Source organism: Haliotis rufescens, unplaced genomic scaffold (assembly GCF_023055435.1).
Source record: "Haliotis rufescens isolate VD_foot unplaced genomic scaffold, xgHalRufe1.0.p SCAF_15, whole genome shotgun sequence".
Lineage (NCBI taxonomy): Eukaryota > Metazoa > Mollusca > Gastropoda > Lepetellida > Haliotidae > Haliotis > Haliotis rufescens.
In genome coordinates this window covers 6,721,552-6,737,244 of record NW_025963835.1, presented here as the reverse complement: position 1 = coordinate 6,737,244, position 15,693 = coordinate 6,721,552, and the positions used below count along the sequence as shown (strand labels likewise).

The following is a 15,693-nucleotide window of genomic DNA, read 5'->3' as shown; positions in this document are numbered from 1 at the left end:
ATGATGGAAAACCCCGGGTGTTAGGGGACATCTGACTTTAGAGTGAGTAAGTTGGGTTTAACGTCGCTTTGAACAATATTCCAGTTTTATCACGGCGTGTCAGCTTGATGTCCAAGAAAAGCCTGAAGTGATGCAGGTCTCAGACGTTTACCTTTTTGATGTAACACACGAGAACGGGTATGGTGCTGACAAACCTTGAAACCGGGGCGAACCGGGATTCGAACCCACAATCATAGGTTTCTGGCGAGCCCACGTGACGCCACTCTGCACACACGTGGCCCCTCTAACTTTTCGAACCAGAGAAACTCTGGTCTAACCGCCAACAAAGCTGCATGTACACAGGGAATAAGGCAGCTTCTACATCTAGATAGGAATATAGTCATCTACAGATGGAAAAGTCTGACCACGATAACACACATGTGTTTTCTGTTCAAATGTAAATCCGGTGCAGCCAACTGTTCCATAACATAGAGTTGCGCAGTAGATGCTTGTGGGGACATTCACTGGGGGCAAATCTTCCACAGGACTTCCGGGATAACGGGTCGACTTGATGTAGTAGTCACCTGAAACAGTCACATTTAAACCAATAACCTTTACACTGAAACACCTAATACGATTCATTTAAATATGCTTCGCTTAAAAGATCAAAATACCCACAGTTCTTTATCCTGAGATGAAATATATGTTTTGAGTAATGTCATTATGGGCTGACGTCATGATGCTGTTCAAGATACCTCCCACATGATCTAACATATTCCTTGAAACACTGTTTTCGATAAAGCGATCCCAGGAGACGAGAAAGCGATAACACGAGACGAGAAAGCGATAGAACGATACGAGAAAGCGATAGAGCGAGAAAGCGACAGAACGATACAAAAAGGCGCCAGAACGATACGAGAAAGCGAAAGAGTGATAGAGCAGAAAAAACGATAGAGCGAAAAAGCGATAGAGTAATAGAGCGAGAAAGCGATAGAGTAATAGAGCAAGAAAGCGATAGAGTGATAGAGCAAGAAAGCGATAGAGTGATAGAGCAAGAAAGCGATAGAGTGATAGAGCGAGAAAGTGATAGAGCGGGAAAGCGATAGAGTAATAGAGCAAGAAAGCGATAGAGTAATAGAGCAGGAAAGCGATAGAGTAATAGAGCAGGAAAGCGATAGAGTAATAGAGCGGGAAAGCGATAGAGTAATAGAGCAGGAAAGCGATAGAGTAATAGAGCGGGAAAGCGATAGAGTAATAGAGCGGGAAAGCGATAGAGTAATAGAGCAAGAAAGCGATAGAGTGATAGAGCGGGAAAGCGATAGAGTAATAGAGCAGGAAAGCGATAGAGTGATAGAGCGGGAAAGTGATAGAGCAGGAAAGTGATAGGGCGAGTAAGTGATATTTCCCATAATGCCGTACATTAAACAGGTTTAACTGATCAATATTCAGTGATCCATTCCTATAATTCCCACCGCTATTTTGTCTTTTATGCCAAGAATTATTCAATCGTCACGCCGAAGACCCAGGTTCGATTCCCCACCTGGGTGCAATGTGAGCAGCCCAGGCATGGTGTCCCCCCTTAGTGATATTGCTGGAACATTGTCAAAAGCGGTGTAAAACCATATTCACTCACTCATAGCGGTGTTAATCAAATTACGATATGCAAATACATATGAAAATGTGAAGAAAATTATTTTTATTTAGTAACACACCAACACAGGCCGAGTTTTGTGTGTAGGTAGTTGTCCCTGCATCTGCCGTCACCCCAGTAGCTGTGTCCGCCCACAGGCAGTTGGTGCCGTTGTAGCTGACACCGTAGCACTTCCTGGACATACGACACAGCTCTGAACACTCCTCGGCGTGTGCGGGTCCTTCTAGCTCCCTTGTGGAGATCAGTCGACTGCTGGCTATCTCGATCATGCACTTCTTGGCTGTTGAAGGTAGTTTATACACATGAGCATTAATAAAGCACCAGCTACTTTTTCGGATATATTCTACATTAAAAAAAGGCAAGTGTGTTTCATTTTTGGAAACCCGACAAAAGAGTAATAAACTGACAAACAACGCCTGACACTACCATCACACAAATACACGGGCAGTAGGTACCGTTCAATTTTACAAGGCTGAAATGTATCGGGACTCACCCCACACTACGAATCGGGCTTTCACATTATGCAGTGAAAACCTGGGAATCACCTCACGGAGGACATTTGCAAGGGTCTCCCCCAGTCTGATTAAAAACAGATCTAGGTTCTCGCTGCCGCTGAACAAAGATGTGAGGACATCCCACTACGGGTCACGTCAGAACAACCTTTTCGCGCACTTTGACCGACCACTGAAACGACAAACAAGAAGTCGACATCAGCCAGCTTTCTCTAGCTTTACTGCACTCGTTTCAACCTGGCGACTTCCATTTCAGACTACGCTTGAAAAATGTGTTGACACAGTCCTCTATTAAAAAATTAAAAACTAAACAAACGAACATTCCGGAATGTATAATATATGATTGCGATTGTATGGCAGTGCTTCCTACGTACTGTATAACGCCTCCTCCGTTCAAATTTTATCCCCTCAGAAGCAAGAGATAGACGATAATTTTGACGAAACTGTCGTTCGGAATACCCCGTGTAAACGTTTTCGAGGTTGCATGATTAGAAAACACATTCCGATGTCACTTTCATGATCTGGTAAGCGACGCTTTGATTGGTCGGATGAAAGGTGGTTCTGACGTGACCCGTAATGGGATGTCCTCAGATCTTTGTATAGCGGTGATGAGAACTAAGATCCGATTTTAATGAGATTGGGGACTCCCCATGCTGCTTATCAGACCTCTGATTTTCAACATTGGGATTCCCTACCATTCCTCGTGTAGTGCCTGAGTCAGTTCATTCAGGTTTGAACTGGAGGGTCTCTTGTTCCTAGGTTTAAAGTCGAATCGCCTTACCCTGTACTGGTGATATGACCTCAACAGAGATGTAAGATCAACATATACTGAGTCAAATTACAAACTTCACATTTTTAAAAGTAATCCCATATATGATATACAACGGACAAATGTATCAGAGAAGGTAATTTTTAATCATTAATGTCCAAAGAAGAAGGATTTTAATTAACGGTGGTAACCATAATTTGTTTCAAGCACCTACGGTATTCGGTAATAACATCAACATTTTAAATCATAAGTCCCAAGCACGAGAATCTGATGGCACACAAGTTCAGTAGCGTGTATGGCCGCCATGTGCGTTGACAACTGCCACAAAACGCCTCCGCATGGACCTTGTGATGCTTGTGAACACATGATTGGTAAGACGACGCCATTGTTGCTGCCAAATGGTGCCAAGATCTTGCAAATTCTGTGGTTGGTTCTGGAGAGTGCGCAGACTTCTGCCAAGAGCATCCCAGACGTGTTCGATGGGATTGAGGTCGGGAGGCCTTGACGGCCAGTCTATGACGTTGACTTCCGCATTCTGAAGGAAATTCCTTGTCAAAATTGCTGTGTGGGGTCTGGCATTGTCGTGTTGGAAGATCAAACCGGGTCCATGTGCTGCCTTAAAAGGCAGAAGTTCTGCTGCCAGTACCTGGTCGCGGTAAGCAGCAGCGTTGAGGTTGCCACGGATGACAAGAAGCCAGGAACGTGCATTGCCACAGAAAGCACCCCACACCATGACGCTTCCGCCTCGAAATCTGTCAACTTCCTGTACACAACACTGGGCGTAACGTTCATGACGGCGCCTCCACACCCTCGCCCTACCATCAGCAAATCGAAGATTAAATCGGGATTCATCACTGAAGACGACTTGATTCCAATTCCTCTGAGTCCATCGTACGTGTCGCTGTGCCCACAATTGACGTTGACGTCTGTGTAATTGAGTCAGAATCGGCCCGCAGTATGGCCGTCGTGCTTGAAGGTGAGCAGTTCTCAGACGGTTTCGAACAGTTGGCGCACTCCGTCTACCCCTAAACAGTTCATTTCTGGTTGATGTAGCCGTCAAAAATCGGTTACGGAGGTGACGTAAGACAATCTGACGATCCTCTGCATGTGACGTCACACGTGGTCGACCTGGCCGAGGGCGATCAGCGTTGGTACCCGTTTGCTGTAGACGCGTCTGTAAATCATAAACAGTCCGTCGACTACAACCCATCGTCCTTGCGACTTCAGCTACGGACGTTACCGTCTGCAACATGCCGATGGCACATTCACGTTGCACATTTGAAAGGCGTGGCATGACAAATGGCCGTAAAGACTTTTGTTTTCTTGTGTTTTTCTTTTTTTGTTAATGACTGCTAACAAGTATGGCTGAAAACACGTGCGGTATTATGGCCACGTGACCAGTTGCACATGAAAAACCACTTTTGCCACTTTAGTGCTGTGCACATGATTTTGATCGATTCACCTGCACAAAAACGGGTGTTATCTGAAGACAATACGTGGCCATTACTGTTTAATACACAATAAGGGCCCACAATGATAACTGGTCAAAATGTTAAAATTTTAGGATTGTTAAGTTTTTAATTTGGTTCAGTATATATACAGTATACACCCGGTTGTCAAGCATCTATATGACAGTGAGAAGTATAATGGATTAACAAGTAATTCAGATGGTCCGGTTTCACCTATGTTTAGATATTATCAGACAAGAATTGTGTATTTATACCATTTCTACTACTCCCACTAGTACCACTACCACTACTAACACAACTACTATTGTCCTCACTACTACTACGTCTACTACTTCTGATGACCACCACTACTCCTACAACTACCATTAGTGAAAGGCTTTGCACTACCACCACCACCACCACTACTACTACGACTACTACTACTACTACTACTACTACCATTTGTGGAAGATGTTGCAGTATCACCACTACTACTATTATTTGTGAAAGACGTTTACAAAACGAATCTGCCCGTAGATAATATTTTGGGGCATTTTTTTCTTTGAGCAATTGTTAGAGCCGAATTTTAGGCATTTATAGTTCATTGAAAATCCTTTCAATTGGAACTTTGTTAGGGTTTGTATGTGTACATGGGTGCATGTGTTTAGTATAGTTATAAGATAAAACATAAGAAACAGCCAGCCCTTGCTGCCAGTGGCCGTTTCAGGCTATTTTCCCAGGGGTTGGTGACAGCAATAGTATAATGTTGCAGCTAAGACTTAAAAGTTAATTGTCTTGTGTGGAGTCTTAGAGGTCGTGCCCTAATCAACCGCGATAAGCATCCCACAAGAATTTCAGATATATAGTTGGATGAATGAGTGTGAGAAAGAGAGCAGAGATTTTTAAGATACGAAAGAAGTAAGACATGTTTCTAAGAGAGTGTAAGAAGATTGTGTTAAGGGAATAGAGGACATACGGTTTTTCAACCTGTCCGAGCCACTGTCCGAGCCACGGTACAAGTTACTATCCTGCATTTATCCTGCAACTGTGCTGTTCATTATATGACGGCTTATTCTTGGAATATGTGATATATTATTCAATCATTGTGTGGATATTCACTGAATTTATGGAATTATGTTATACAGAATTTGTGAAGTTTGAAATTAAAGACAATATTAAGGTGCTGGGTCGAGTTGAAATTTTGAAATCCTCTATCTCCATTAATTAGATAATTTAAGAGTTCACAGCAATGTTACAACCCTCAATATAGAAATTTCTCTGAATATACAAAAAACTACGTTAAGGGTTAATGTGACAGATAATATTTTTTTTACATTTAGGGTCATCACTATGAAATAATACTTATCGGACATTCATGAAACTTCGTAGATGATGACTGTTTTTAGATGTACCTGGTCGTTATTTTGTGTTGATGACTAATGACTAATCATTATTAGATTCTCTCTCTAAAACGACCGCTTGGTTTAAATACAGGTTTATAAAAGGGTTTATGACCCCTGATCCTTTTAACCATATTTCTATCAAACGTACTGTAGTATAAAGGCTATCTTACGATACTCTACAAGGTAACCTCATTTCCTAATACCAAAGCACGGAAAGGAGGACTCTGGCTGATTGAAATGTAGTTATTATCCGTTCAATATGTATATGTGTTATGGAAACCCTACCGAAATGCCAACACCCATGATCCTATAACTGCTTATAGCGACATTTCGGTGGTAATCAACCACACCTAGTTTCATAAAGAGCACTTATAAGTATGGAAAAATAGTCTTAAATAGGGTTAATTATCCAAATTTTGACCAACCAGAGATACTCCGTTCCGTTATTGTAATATGTGTTTTTGTGCAAAAATATATCTTAATACAATACATCGAAAATCTGAATTTCGAACAATCAGATGCCTATGTTACATTGCAATGGTAAGAAAACCTTTTCGGTTGAGTCCTGAAATATAATGTACCTAAATACCAAAGTTGAACGAAATTTCTTAATATCGACCAACCGGCTCTTCCGTTGCCATGGGGGAATGGTAGAAACGTTAATAATATAATATTGTGAAGTATCCCTAGAAACACCAAGATTTAACAAGATCGGCTAAATGACATGTTAGAAATGACCACTTAAAGAAAACCTGTAAATAACGACCAGGTTGTCGTTGTTGAGAAGTTGTTGGAATATGAAAGGTGCAGTTCACTTACACAAGAATCATAAATTCTATTACGAATAATTACAAGAATCCGAGCAAAAACAATGAAAAATGTAAAAAATAGCAAAAAGTACCCCACATTTCCAATCAAACTTTGTTTATAAGAATCTTTTCAATAGGGGACAATTGACCCTTAATGTAAAAAATATTGTTTACATTAAGGGTTGCGGGTTGTTCCCCTTAATGTAAAACAATTACCTTTAGAGTAAACACGTGGCTCTTTATGTGTTTCTTTTTACATGAAGAGTAATTCTTACATTAAGGGTTTTAACAGGGCCGTCCTTTTATCAATCGTAACTTCACTATACCAAACACCGAGGTTGTGTTACTGTTTCATGGCTCAAATGATAAACGTATCCTAGTATTCAACTTAAATAATAACGTTATGCTTCTAAAGATTAATTGATTGTTATAACAGTCTAAGTTTCCTACAGAGAACATTAAATATAAATATAAAATCCAATATGGCCGCCGCAGAAGCTTTGTTTTTTACCATTACCTTGCATTGAAACATAAAGCATCTGATAACTGATCAACCCTGCTCACGGAAACCAAACAAACAAAATTCTCTTGTACATCCAACTCGAACTATAAGCAACGTATCAGGTATTCATGAGTTCCATTATTTGCGGCTGAGTAGACCAAGATGGTTATGGATCTGGGACCAAATTGAAATAAGCCAGCATAACTAACAACGCAATGACCTTGGGTGAGTTCACGTTCCTCATTTAAGTCACGGACTTTTATATTCATCAAACTTGTCGGCGGCCATTATATACACTCTTCACAAAAAGAAACGCTCTGGTAGATTTTTAGTGAATGTATTGTACCTAATAAAGTCGATATATTAAATTTAATATCATAGATACCATTATGAAATTTTAGAGCTCGATAGTCACATGTTGTCGTTGAACAAAAAGGCATTGAAAACTGTTCACTGTCATATCACATAAAGCCACAAGGTTTCGCTGAACTCAGTATCTCGTGTGACCGCCCCGGGCAGCAATCACGGCTCTGCATCTCCTCGGCCAAGGCTGAATAAGTGTACGAATTCTTTCCTGCGGAATTCTGCGCCATTCTGTTTGTAACGCGTTGGTCAGTTGTGGGAGTGTCTGTGGTGTATTCTGACGTTGACGTACACGTCGATCGAATTCATCCTAAAGGTGTTCGATTGGGTTGAGATCTGGAGATTGGCATTGTGAAGGTAGTCTCGTGCGGTGGAGCGTTGTTCTGTTGAAACAGCTCCCTCTGGCGGTCAATGATTGGAAGAAGGTGAGGTTGAAGAATTTGATTCATGTAGCGATTTGCTTTCAAATTTCCCTGAACCTAGTGGTTGAAGCGTTCGCTCGTCACGCCGAAGACCTGGGTTCGATTCCCGACATGGGTAAAATGTGTGAAGCCCATTTCTTGTGTCCCCCGCCGTGATGTTGCTGGAATATTGCTAAAAGCGGCGTAAAACCATACTCACTCACTCACTTACTCAAACAAGGGATGCGCCCTGCAGTCTCCGTAGCTGTGACATTGTGATGACGGAGGTGGAACACTCGAATGTAGCGATCCTTTGCAGGGATGGTAACTCTTGGTCGGCCGGTTCTCGGGCGGTCTACAGTGGAATTGAACTGTGTGTATCGGACACAAAGGCAGCAGATGGTGTTGTGGTGGACGTTGAAGTGGCGTGCAACAGAAGACTGCGATTCCTCTCTTTGGATACGTCCTATAGCGATGTTCCGATCGGCAGCGCTGAGTCTCGGCATTTTCGAACTTGAAAAATGTTGACGATTGAATGACAAATTATTGGCTTATGCTTGCCTTCTTATAGCCACTACCACGAGTTACGAATGCCATAACTTGCACGTGCATTTTGCTTTACTGGTTTCCTCCATGATATTTTTGAACAAGTGTGAAAACAATGCCGTTTAAGACATTGCAAATCGACAATGGCTGCGTTTTGACGCACGGTTTGACGAATATCAGGCCATCAACATTTTCCAATAACATATATCCAATTTATATAGAGGTTCGGTCTTGACTGCCGTCGGACGTCTTTTGCTTCTCAGCATCTTGTCTTGTGTTATACAGCACACTTGACTGTTTATGGTACTTCCTCTTTGGTTCTTTTGGCTTTTGATTTATCTTGTGTTGGAGTGCATTCAAACTTTTAATTATTATTTGGTGTTTGCTGTTTGTTACAGTCAGTTGTTGGGGATTGTCCTCGGCAATGGCTGACAACAGAATGGAATGTGAGGACGGATTAAAGTCATGGCTTCAGGAAGGAAGCGAATCGGTCGTATTCCAGATGGTACTTCTAAAAAAGCCCGTGTTGCCAAGCAACCAAATACTGTCCCTCCTACTGCGTGGTCTGATCTTCCTTTTTGTATCTGATGAGCCAGTGCGGGTAAAACCAACCGCTGTTATCCTTAAAGCCGAAGTCGATGAATCTGATAATGGTTCAACGACCCTCTGTCAACTGATGACCCAGTGTGCTTTGGCTAGAGCATTGGCTAAGATCACTACAGAAGTAGTCAGTGTTAAGCGGATGGCCAGGGGAGATGTTCGTGTCACAGCTAAAACCGTTGAGGCTGCCCAAACTCTTTTGCAAGTCACAGAACTTGCACATTTTGTCACCACTCATGAGCCTGAATCATTAATGAGAACCCGTGGAGTTATCTCTGGTCTTGATCTGGATACTGAGATGAGTGAAATTGAGGACGAGTTAAAACCTGTGTTACCTCTAATGTGCTCTGCTGTGCGTCTGACTCGTGGACCTGAAAAAGTTCCCACGAAATCTGTTCTGCTTACATTTACTGGTCAGTCTTTACCGGATCATGTTGTCATTTTCATCCAGAGATTTCCAATCCGGATGTATGTTCCTCCTGCTCTGCGATGCTTCAAGTGTCAGTCCTTTGGGCATGTTTCTGCCAAGTGCAGGAGCGCTCATCATGTGTGCGCTAAGTGTGGAGGGAAGCACAAATATGAGGAGTGCAAAGAAAGTTCTCTTAAATGTTAGAACTGTGGTGGTGTTCACTCTGCGGCATACAAAGGTTGTCTTAAATACCAGGAAGTTGTCCAGATCCAGAAAGTCAGAGTTGGGGTAAACTGTCTTATTCTCAGGCGGTTCGAAAGGTGCGTGGAGATTTAGCTATAGCTCATGATCAGGTTCCAAAAGTCAATAAACCACCTCCTGCAGCTAAATCACTGTCTCCGGTTGTTTCAATTTCTGATATTGTATCTCCTCCAGTCATGGTGACTGCTAGTACACAGACTGAAACTCTGGAAGTTGAATGTCAGACTGATCCTGTTATTGACACAATTTCTGCATCCTCATGCCAACCTCAATTCAACAATGTCTCTCCTGTTGATTTTCTCAACTTTGTTATTTGTATAGTTGCCAATCTTGGAACTACTCGTGCATTAAAGTCTGATGGTCTCTAGACGATAAGCATCAGCTGCCAAGTCCCTCTTGGGGTGAAAATTGTCCCCTGATGTTCTGGCGAGCATGGTTAAGGGGCAACAATGGAAGTCTTAATCCATCCTTCTTCGGCCTCTCTTGATGCTAGAACAATAAATGCTTATGGTCCAGATTTTAAGGTTTTTAATAACAGTCTTGACCCAATGTCAGATGTTATGTCTTTAGGAGACGTTCTTGAATCCTAACCAGCAATGAGAAGGTTATGGCTGCCTAAGCAAGCATCGTCAGTTTGGTTTTAGAGGTAGTAGTGCTAAACTCACTCACTAACTGTGATTAAGTGAAATAAGGTTCCACCATCCCAATTAGATGGGAATGAAGTCAATATACATTTGAAGGATTAAAGATCAGTCTCCATTTTTCATGTCTATAAGAATGCTACTACATATGATGCCTACAGTTCTCTATCGAATATGTCAGACAATCTCAAAGTAGTGTGTGGTGATTTTAAAGCGTGTGGCAGTCTTACTACACTTTGAACTATCTAGGTACTTAGCAAACCTATATTATGGACAAGGTGTAAATAGGCCTAGTTGCCTGAACACCAATTAAACGTTCTAATAATCAATCAATCAATATACCGGATTTTTTGTGTAGTCAGGTTCAATGAACCACATACTACCTGTGCGTTTCTGTTTTTGAAAAAGAATCAGTGGTGTCACTAACTGGTGTGTTAGAAGTCCGCATGTATTGAATATCTGTAGTCAGCTTTATCAGGCTGAGTAGTTAAGAGACGATTGGTTTTAAAATGATCTGTATGGTTATCGCATACAATTTTGTACATCTTGCTACTGAAAGAAACATTTTGCTTACAAATACGCTTTTTAAGCAAGGTTTCGCAATTAAAGGTTTATACCAAATATAACACATCACTCGTCAACATGATGCGCGTTGCTTTTCCATGCTGCGACCTTTACATGGTTTTTCACTTTTTTATGCAAGTTGCCTGAGTGGCGGGTGCTGCCGGTAGAGCAGGACATGCTCACCCTTTCCTCGAACACCTGCTGTCATCACTGATTTTCACTGATCCATTCGTATAATTTTCACCACTATTATTCTTTTTAAGCCCTGTGGAATCTATTTCGGTCGATGTTGGAGACCAATCTCGCCGACTTAAATGCGACTGGTCAATCAGTTAGATTCTATTTACAGTAATAGCTTTGTTCTAGTGAAAACATGTTTCGCTACCGACAAATCAGTTAAACATGTTATTGCAAAGTCAAATAATAGGGAAACCACACACCGTGACCTACTTCTGCTTTTAAAATAATCGGTAAACGTATTGCGGGTACTATGTGTAGATAAAACCTGCATCCCAGAAAAGAAATGTCAATTTAACAGCCATTAGATGTGTTCCCTATTACTGCCCATGTACAGTACATGTCTGCCCAGCCAAAACAGTAGGCTCAATGGGGAGACTTGTGCATTAACGAAAACACTCTTGCGTTGTGTTCAAGGTGTCAATTCAAAAGCAAATTCGTGACTATGGTGTTGTTTTACGCAAAATAGGTTAAAGAAAGACTAGAAAAAAAGAGGCTATCTGTCCACAGTTTCACATTATAAGTAAGCATTCAGTTAAAACAGTTCTACTTACATACAGGCTTACAGCTCTTGATCTTCTTGAACCGTGTACAAGGACATTGTGCCTTTTGCGCTGACTTGGCTTTATAGTGCGCGAAGCACTTGTTATCCAAGCTGTTCCAATCCACGCTGTAACAAGACGGTTCCCAAAGACAGTATTCGGCGCAACACACCATGTTACGACAGGCAACGATTTCCGTGCCAGAAAAGGACTGCTTGTCTGGCTGCATTTTAAGACACTGCGACGCTGAAATAGAAACAATGAAATGGAATGGCCAGGATCAACCACGCACCAGCGAACGATCAAGAACTAGGAAACAAACAGGCGGCTCTCGTGCATCACCCGTGGACTGGGGAACAAAATAGAAACCCAACCAATATTGGTAAGACATAAGGCAGCATGTGCATGTTGTTCAACGCTGCAATCAGGAACATTCCAGATATATCACGGTAACCTGTAAACTATTGGAATCTTGGCCTGACATCATCAGTTGGCACCCAAGGCACACTGTGACTACTGTAGTCTTCGTTTTGTCGGCTCGTACGACGAATATAGGGTACATGGACATTATGTAACCCGGAGTTCTTTCAGAGACATTACATACAAATAGACCTATCTATTTGGCAGAAAACACTTACTGTTAAATGCAATTTGCGTGAGAGATGGGTGCTGCCGGTAGAGCGGGACACGCCTACCCTTTTCACGAACACATGGTGTGATTACTGAGTTTTAATGATCTATTCATATTATGAACCTATGGAATCTGTATCAGTCGATATTCGAGACTGCTAGTTCTCTGGCGTTGACGTTGTATAGTTTAAACATGTCAATATTGAAGGTAAAGTCGAGTCCACAGAAGCCTATTCATTATTAGATGCATTTGTTTTGTCTTCAGTCAAAACAAATACACATAGCAATATCGCTATAAAAATGAGATAACGAGGCTCTCAGAAAATAGATCAACAGCTATGATACTCGTTTGTTGCTGAATTTGTGCTAATTCATAGTCACGTGTGGGTAATAGATTTAATCCAACAATAGTTAAGTATAAACACATTGAACAGATAATACATATGAAAACATAGCTTCGGCAAAGGTTTCCACGTGGGTTTCCAACAGAAGGTCAGTTCACAGAATTCGGACAGTTCGTCTGTCTCCCAGAACCTGGAGAATCAATTTAAAAAGGAGTCCAACTCAAGTCTAGAAAGATTGGGCAAGTCTAGTATAAGTCTGAAATTAAGCATTGTTGTGGACTTCATTTGCATTTTATTTTTTATTTATTTTTAAGATATATATGTTTAGGTAAGATAACTTTATTTCTGGGATTAAATGTTAGTTTATCGGACAGTGTTCACCGGTGAGCTCCGAATGTGTCTTGTCATGTCAAGGGGATCCTACCTCATCGGAATAATAACACTGCTTGATGATGTCACGTGAGAACAGTCATTAGCACACGCAGGTGAGTTGGCTACTCTAACTGTGTATCGGATTTGACTTGCAGTAAAACGATTAACTGGACAATGCCAGTGATATACAAGGAAATACAGTAGAACACGGATAGAGCCAACAAACGGATACAACGAACTGTTAAAAAATCCCCGATTTATCTCCTATGTAATATCATATTAAATTTACGTATATAACGAACTAACGGATATAGCGAACTGATATCTGCTCCCCGACAAGCCTAAATACTGTTACAGTGCATATATTTCATTACACTTTTTATATTTTTAACAATTAAACTTAAACTAGGAAATTCTAAAATTCGAAAGTCGCTAGACCAGTATTTCTCGTTTTTATCGCCACTGGTCGACCATGACGGCTGCTCCTCGGCAAGCGAACAGTAAATTACGTAATCATAGATAAAGTCGGCGCGTACATCCGCCCCGGCCCTTGTTCTCTTGATAAATGTTTTGTTACCAGCTGGCGCAGGTTTTGACCATCATCTTAAACTGTAATTGAAATAAACTCTTCTTAGGCAATACTGATACCATTCTATTACCACCTGGCTTTGTGTAGTCAACTTTGACAGCCCAGGGCAGATAACAGAGACCGAAATTACAACTAAAAGTAATTGTTAATGTGATACGAGTAGAGCTGTGGGGGTATATAACTCCTTGGGTGTTTGTCCTCAGCACACTTGCTTGAATAAACCCTAAGGACCTCACAGCTCTCTTCTCTCTTGTTTCAAGGTAAGAAACATTTAAATATTCCTATTTTATGACTAAACTTCTTATTTCATTGTTATTATTGTCTAGAAAATGTTATAGTTAAGTTGAATCAGTACTGCCATATTGTAACTCTCAATCTACTGTGTACAAGTTCTAAATGACTGCTCTTTATATATATTATTTACTGTTTAATACACAGTAACTTCCCAGTGTTATTTGAAGTGTAATGCGTCGTGGGCTCCTCCAGTTTATGTGTCATTAATATGCGGCACCAATAGTTCTCTCCTATATTTCGACATCCATGATTATTTTCTCCTTCTATGTCTAACATCATCTGTTCAAAATACCAGATGCATATACAGTTTATATTTCCGTGCAGTAGCGTAGCGTACATGTAGCTTAGTTACAAAACGGTTCCTAGAGTTAACACAACTGTTTCAAGCAAGACTTATTTTATACGTAGGTCGGTTATTCCATATTTTCCGACAGTCAACCGATCAAAGGTTATATGAGCAGCTTTACCTTCTGTGTGCGCTTACAGAATAGGCTATAACAATGCATTCCATATTTCTAAGGTTTTATCCTCATTAAGTAAGTATTTGAATATATTGTAAAGAGTCCCGTCCCTCATATAGTTGCATACGCTATACCACAATTTCATTACCGTAGTCATTTAAATACTGTTATAGTCATCCTTTTTACTTCATAATAACGTAAATTCAAACGCGCACCGTTCAAGTATACAATTACCGTATTCACTCCATTAGCTGTTATCGTCTAGCTCCGTATATATTTAGGAAATGCGCGCAGTCAATAGCAATACAGCCGCGGTGATTCATTACCGTAGTCACCAAAGTAATCACTACTAAACTAATAATTACTCTAACTAAAGCCGAGCTATATCTTCTACCGCGTACATTCGTATCTTTATTTGGATCAAGTATTTACTTTCCGTATTAGCCGAAATTATTATGTTGTGATAATTATTACTGAAACCACAAATATTAATGTTTATCGTCATTTCATAAGTAAATGTCATGTTCCTCATCTAAGCAGTTTGCGCAGTCTACCGTACATGCTCTATTAAAATGTTACGACTACTCAATTTAGCTGTTAAGAAATGTTATCTAGCATTATCGTTATTATTCTAGTAAATACTGCATCTGTTGTATAATGTTACCGTACATACTCCAATATTAAATACATTGCCTTTATTATTATGCCAATTATTATTAGATGGACAATGTGTTAGCATATTATTATCATTATTATGATTGTACGTCACTATTATATATTAATTGATGTAACTTGAATGATATGACACACTTGCTTGAATAAACCCTAAGGACCTCACAGCTCTCTTCTCTCTTGTTTCAAGGCTAGCTCCCAATAGCTAATTCCCCAAACCGAGGCCTGACAGTTGTTGGAATCCCCTCAAGGCTGTCTTAATACCACTAATTAGTGACGTATAGCGAACTGAGAAATCTCACTCAGTGACAAGTGTCACTGACAATTGGCTGCACGCAATCAGCGGTGAATCAAAACAATCACTGGTGACGATTCAACCTTGTTAAACTTGCATTATTTTAATCTTATCTGTCCATGTAATTTTCGAAGCGAAAACGTATATAACAAACTGTTTTCTCTGGTCCCTTGTAGTTCCTTATATCCATGTTCTACTGTACTTTAACTATAATGTTTGTTTGTCTGTTGTTTAACGCCGCACTCAGCAATATTCCAGCTCTATGACGGAGGTCTGTAAATAATCGAGTCTTGACCAGACAATCCAGTGATTGACATCATGAGCATCGATCCACGCAATTGGGAAACGATGACATGCATAACCAGCGGATCCTGTTAATCGCATCTTACCACAAGGATA

General features: G+C 40.7%; 1 protein-coding gene across 1 annotated transcript; it reads right to left on the bottom strand.

Annotated features, from left to right (window-relative positions):
• Nucleotides 1–242: 242 nt before the first annotated feature.
• Nucleotides 243–5,393, bottom strand: LOC124122731. The gene is made up of 3 exons (XM_048395966.1): nucleotides 5,336–5,393; nucleotides 1,692–1,910; nucleotides 243–563 (listed from the first exon to the last, which is right to left on the bottom strand). The coding sequence occupies exons 1-3, from the start codon at nucleotides 5,391–5,393 to the stop codon at nucleotides 364–366; spliced, it is 477 nt and encodes a 158-aa protein (XP_048251923.1). The 3' UTR covers nucleotides 243–363.
• Between the last annotated feature and the right edge of the window lie 10,300 nt (nucleotides 5,394–15,693).

What these genes read in the sequence shown, in the direction of transcription:
- LOC124122731 (XM_048395966.1), bottom strand. Translation starts at nt 5,393, where the DNA reads ATGCAGGATAGTAACTTGTACCGTGGCTCGGACAGTGGCTCGGACAGG. An exon ending in CTCGGACAGGTTGAAAAACC is followed by an intron (nt 1,911 to 5,335) that starts GTATGTCCTCTA and finishes TACCTTCAACAG; the next exon opens with CCAAGAAGTGCATGATCGAG. An exon ending in ACAAAACTCGGCCTGTGTTG is followed by an intron (nt 564 to 1,691) that starts GTGTGTTACTAA and finishes TGACTGTTTCAG; the next exon opens with GTGACTACTACATCAAGTCG.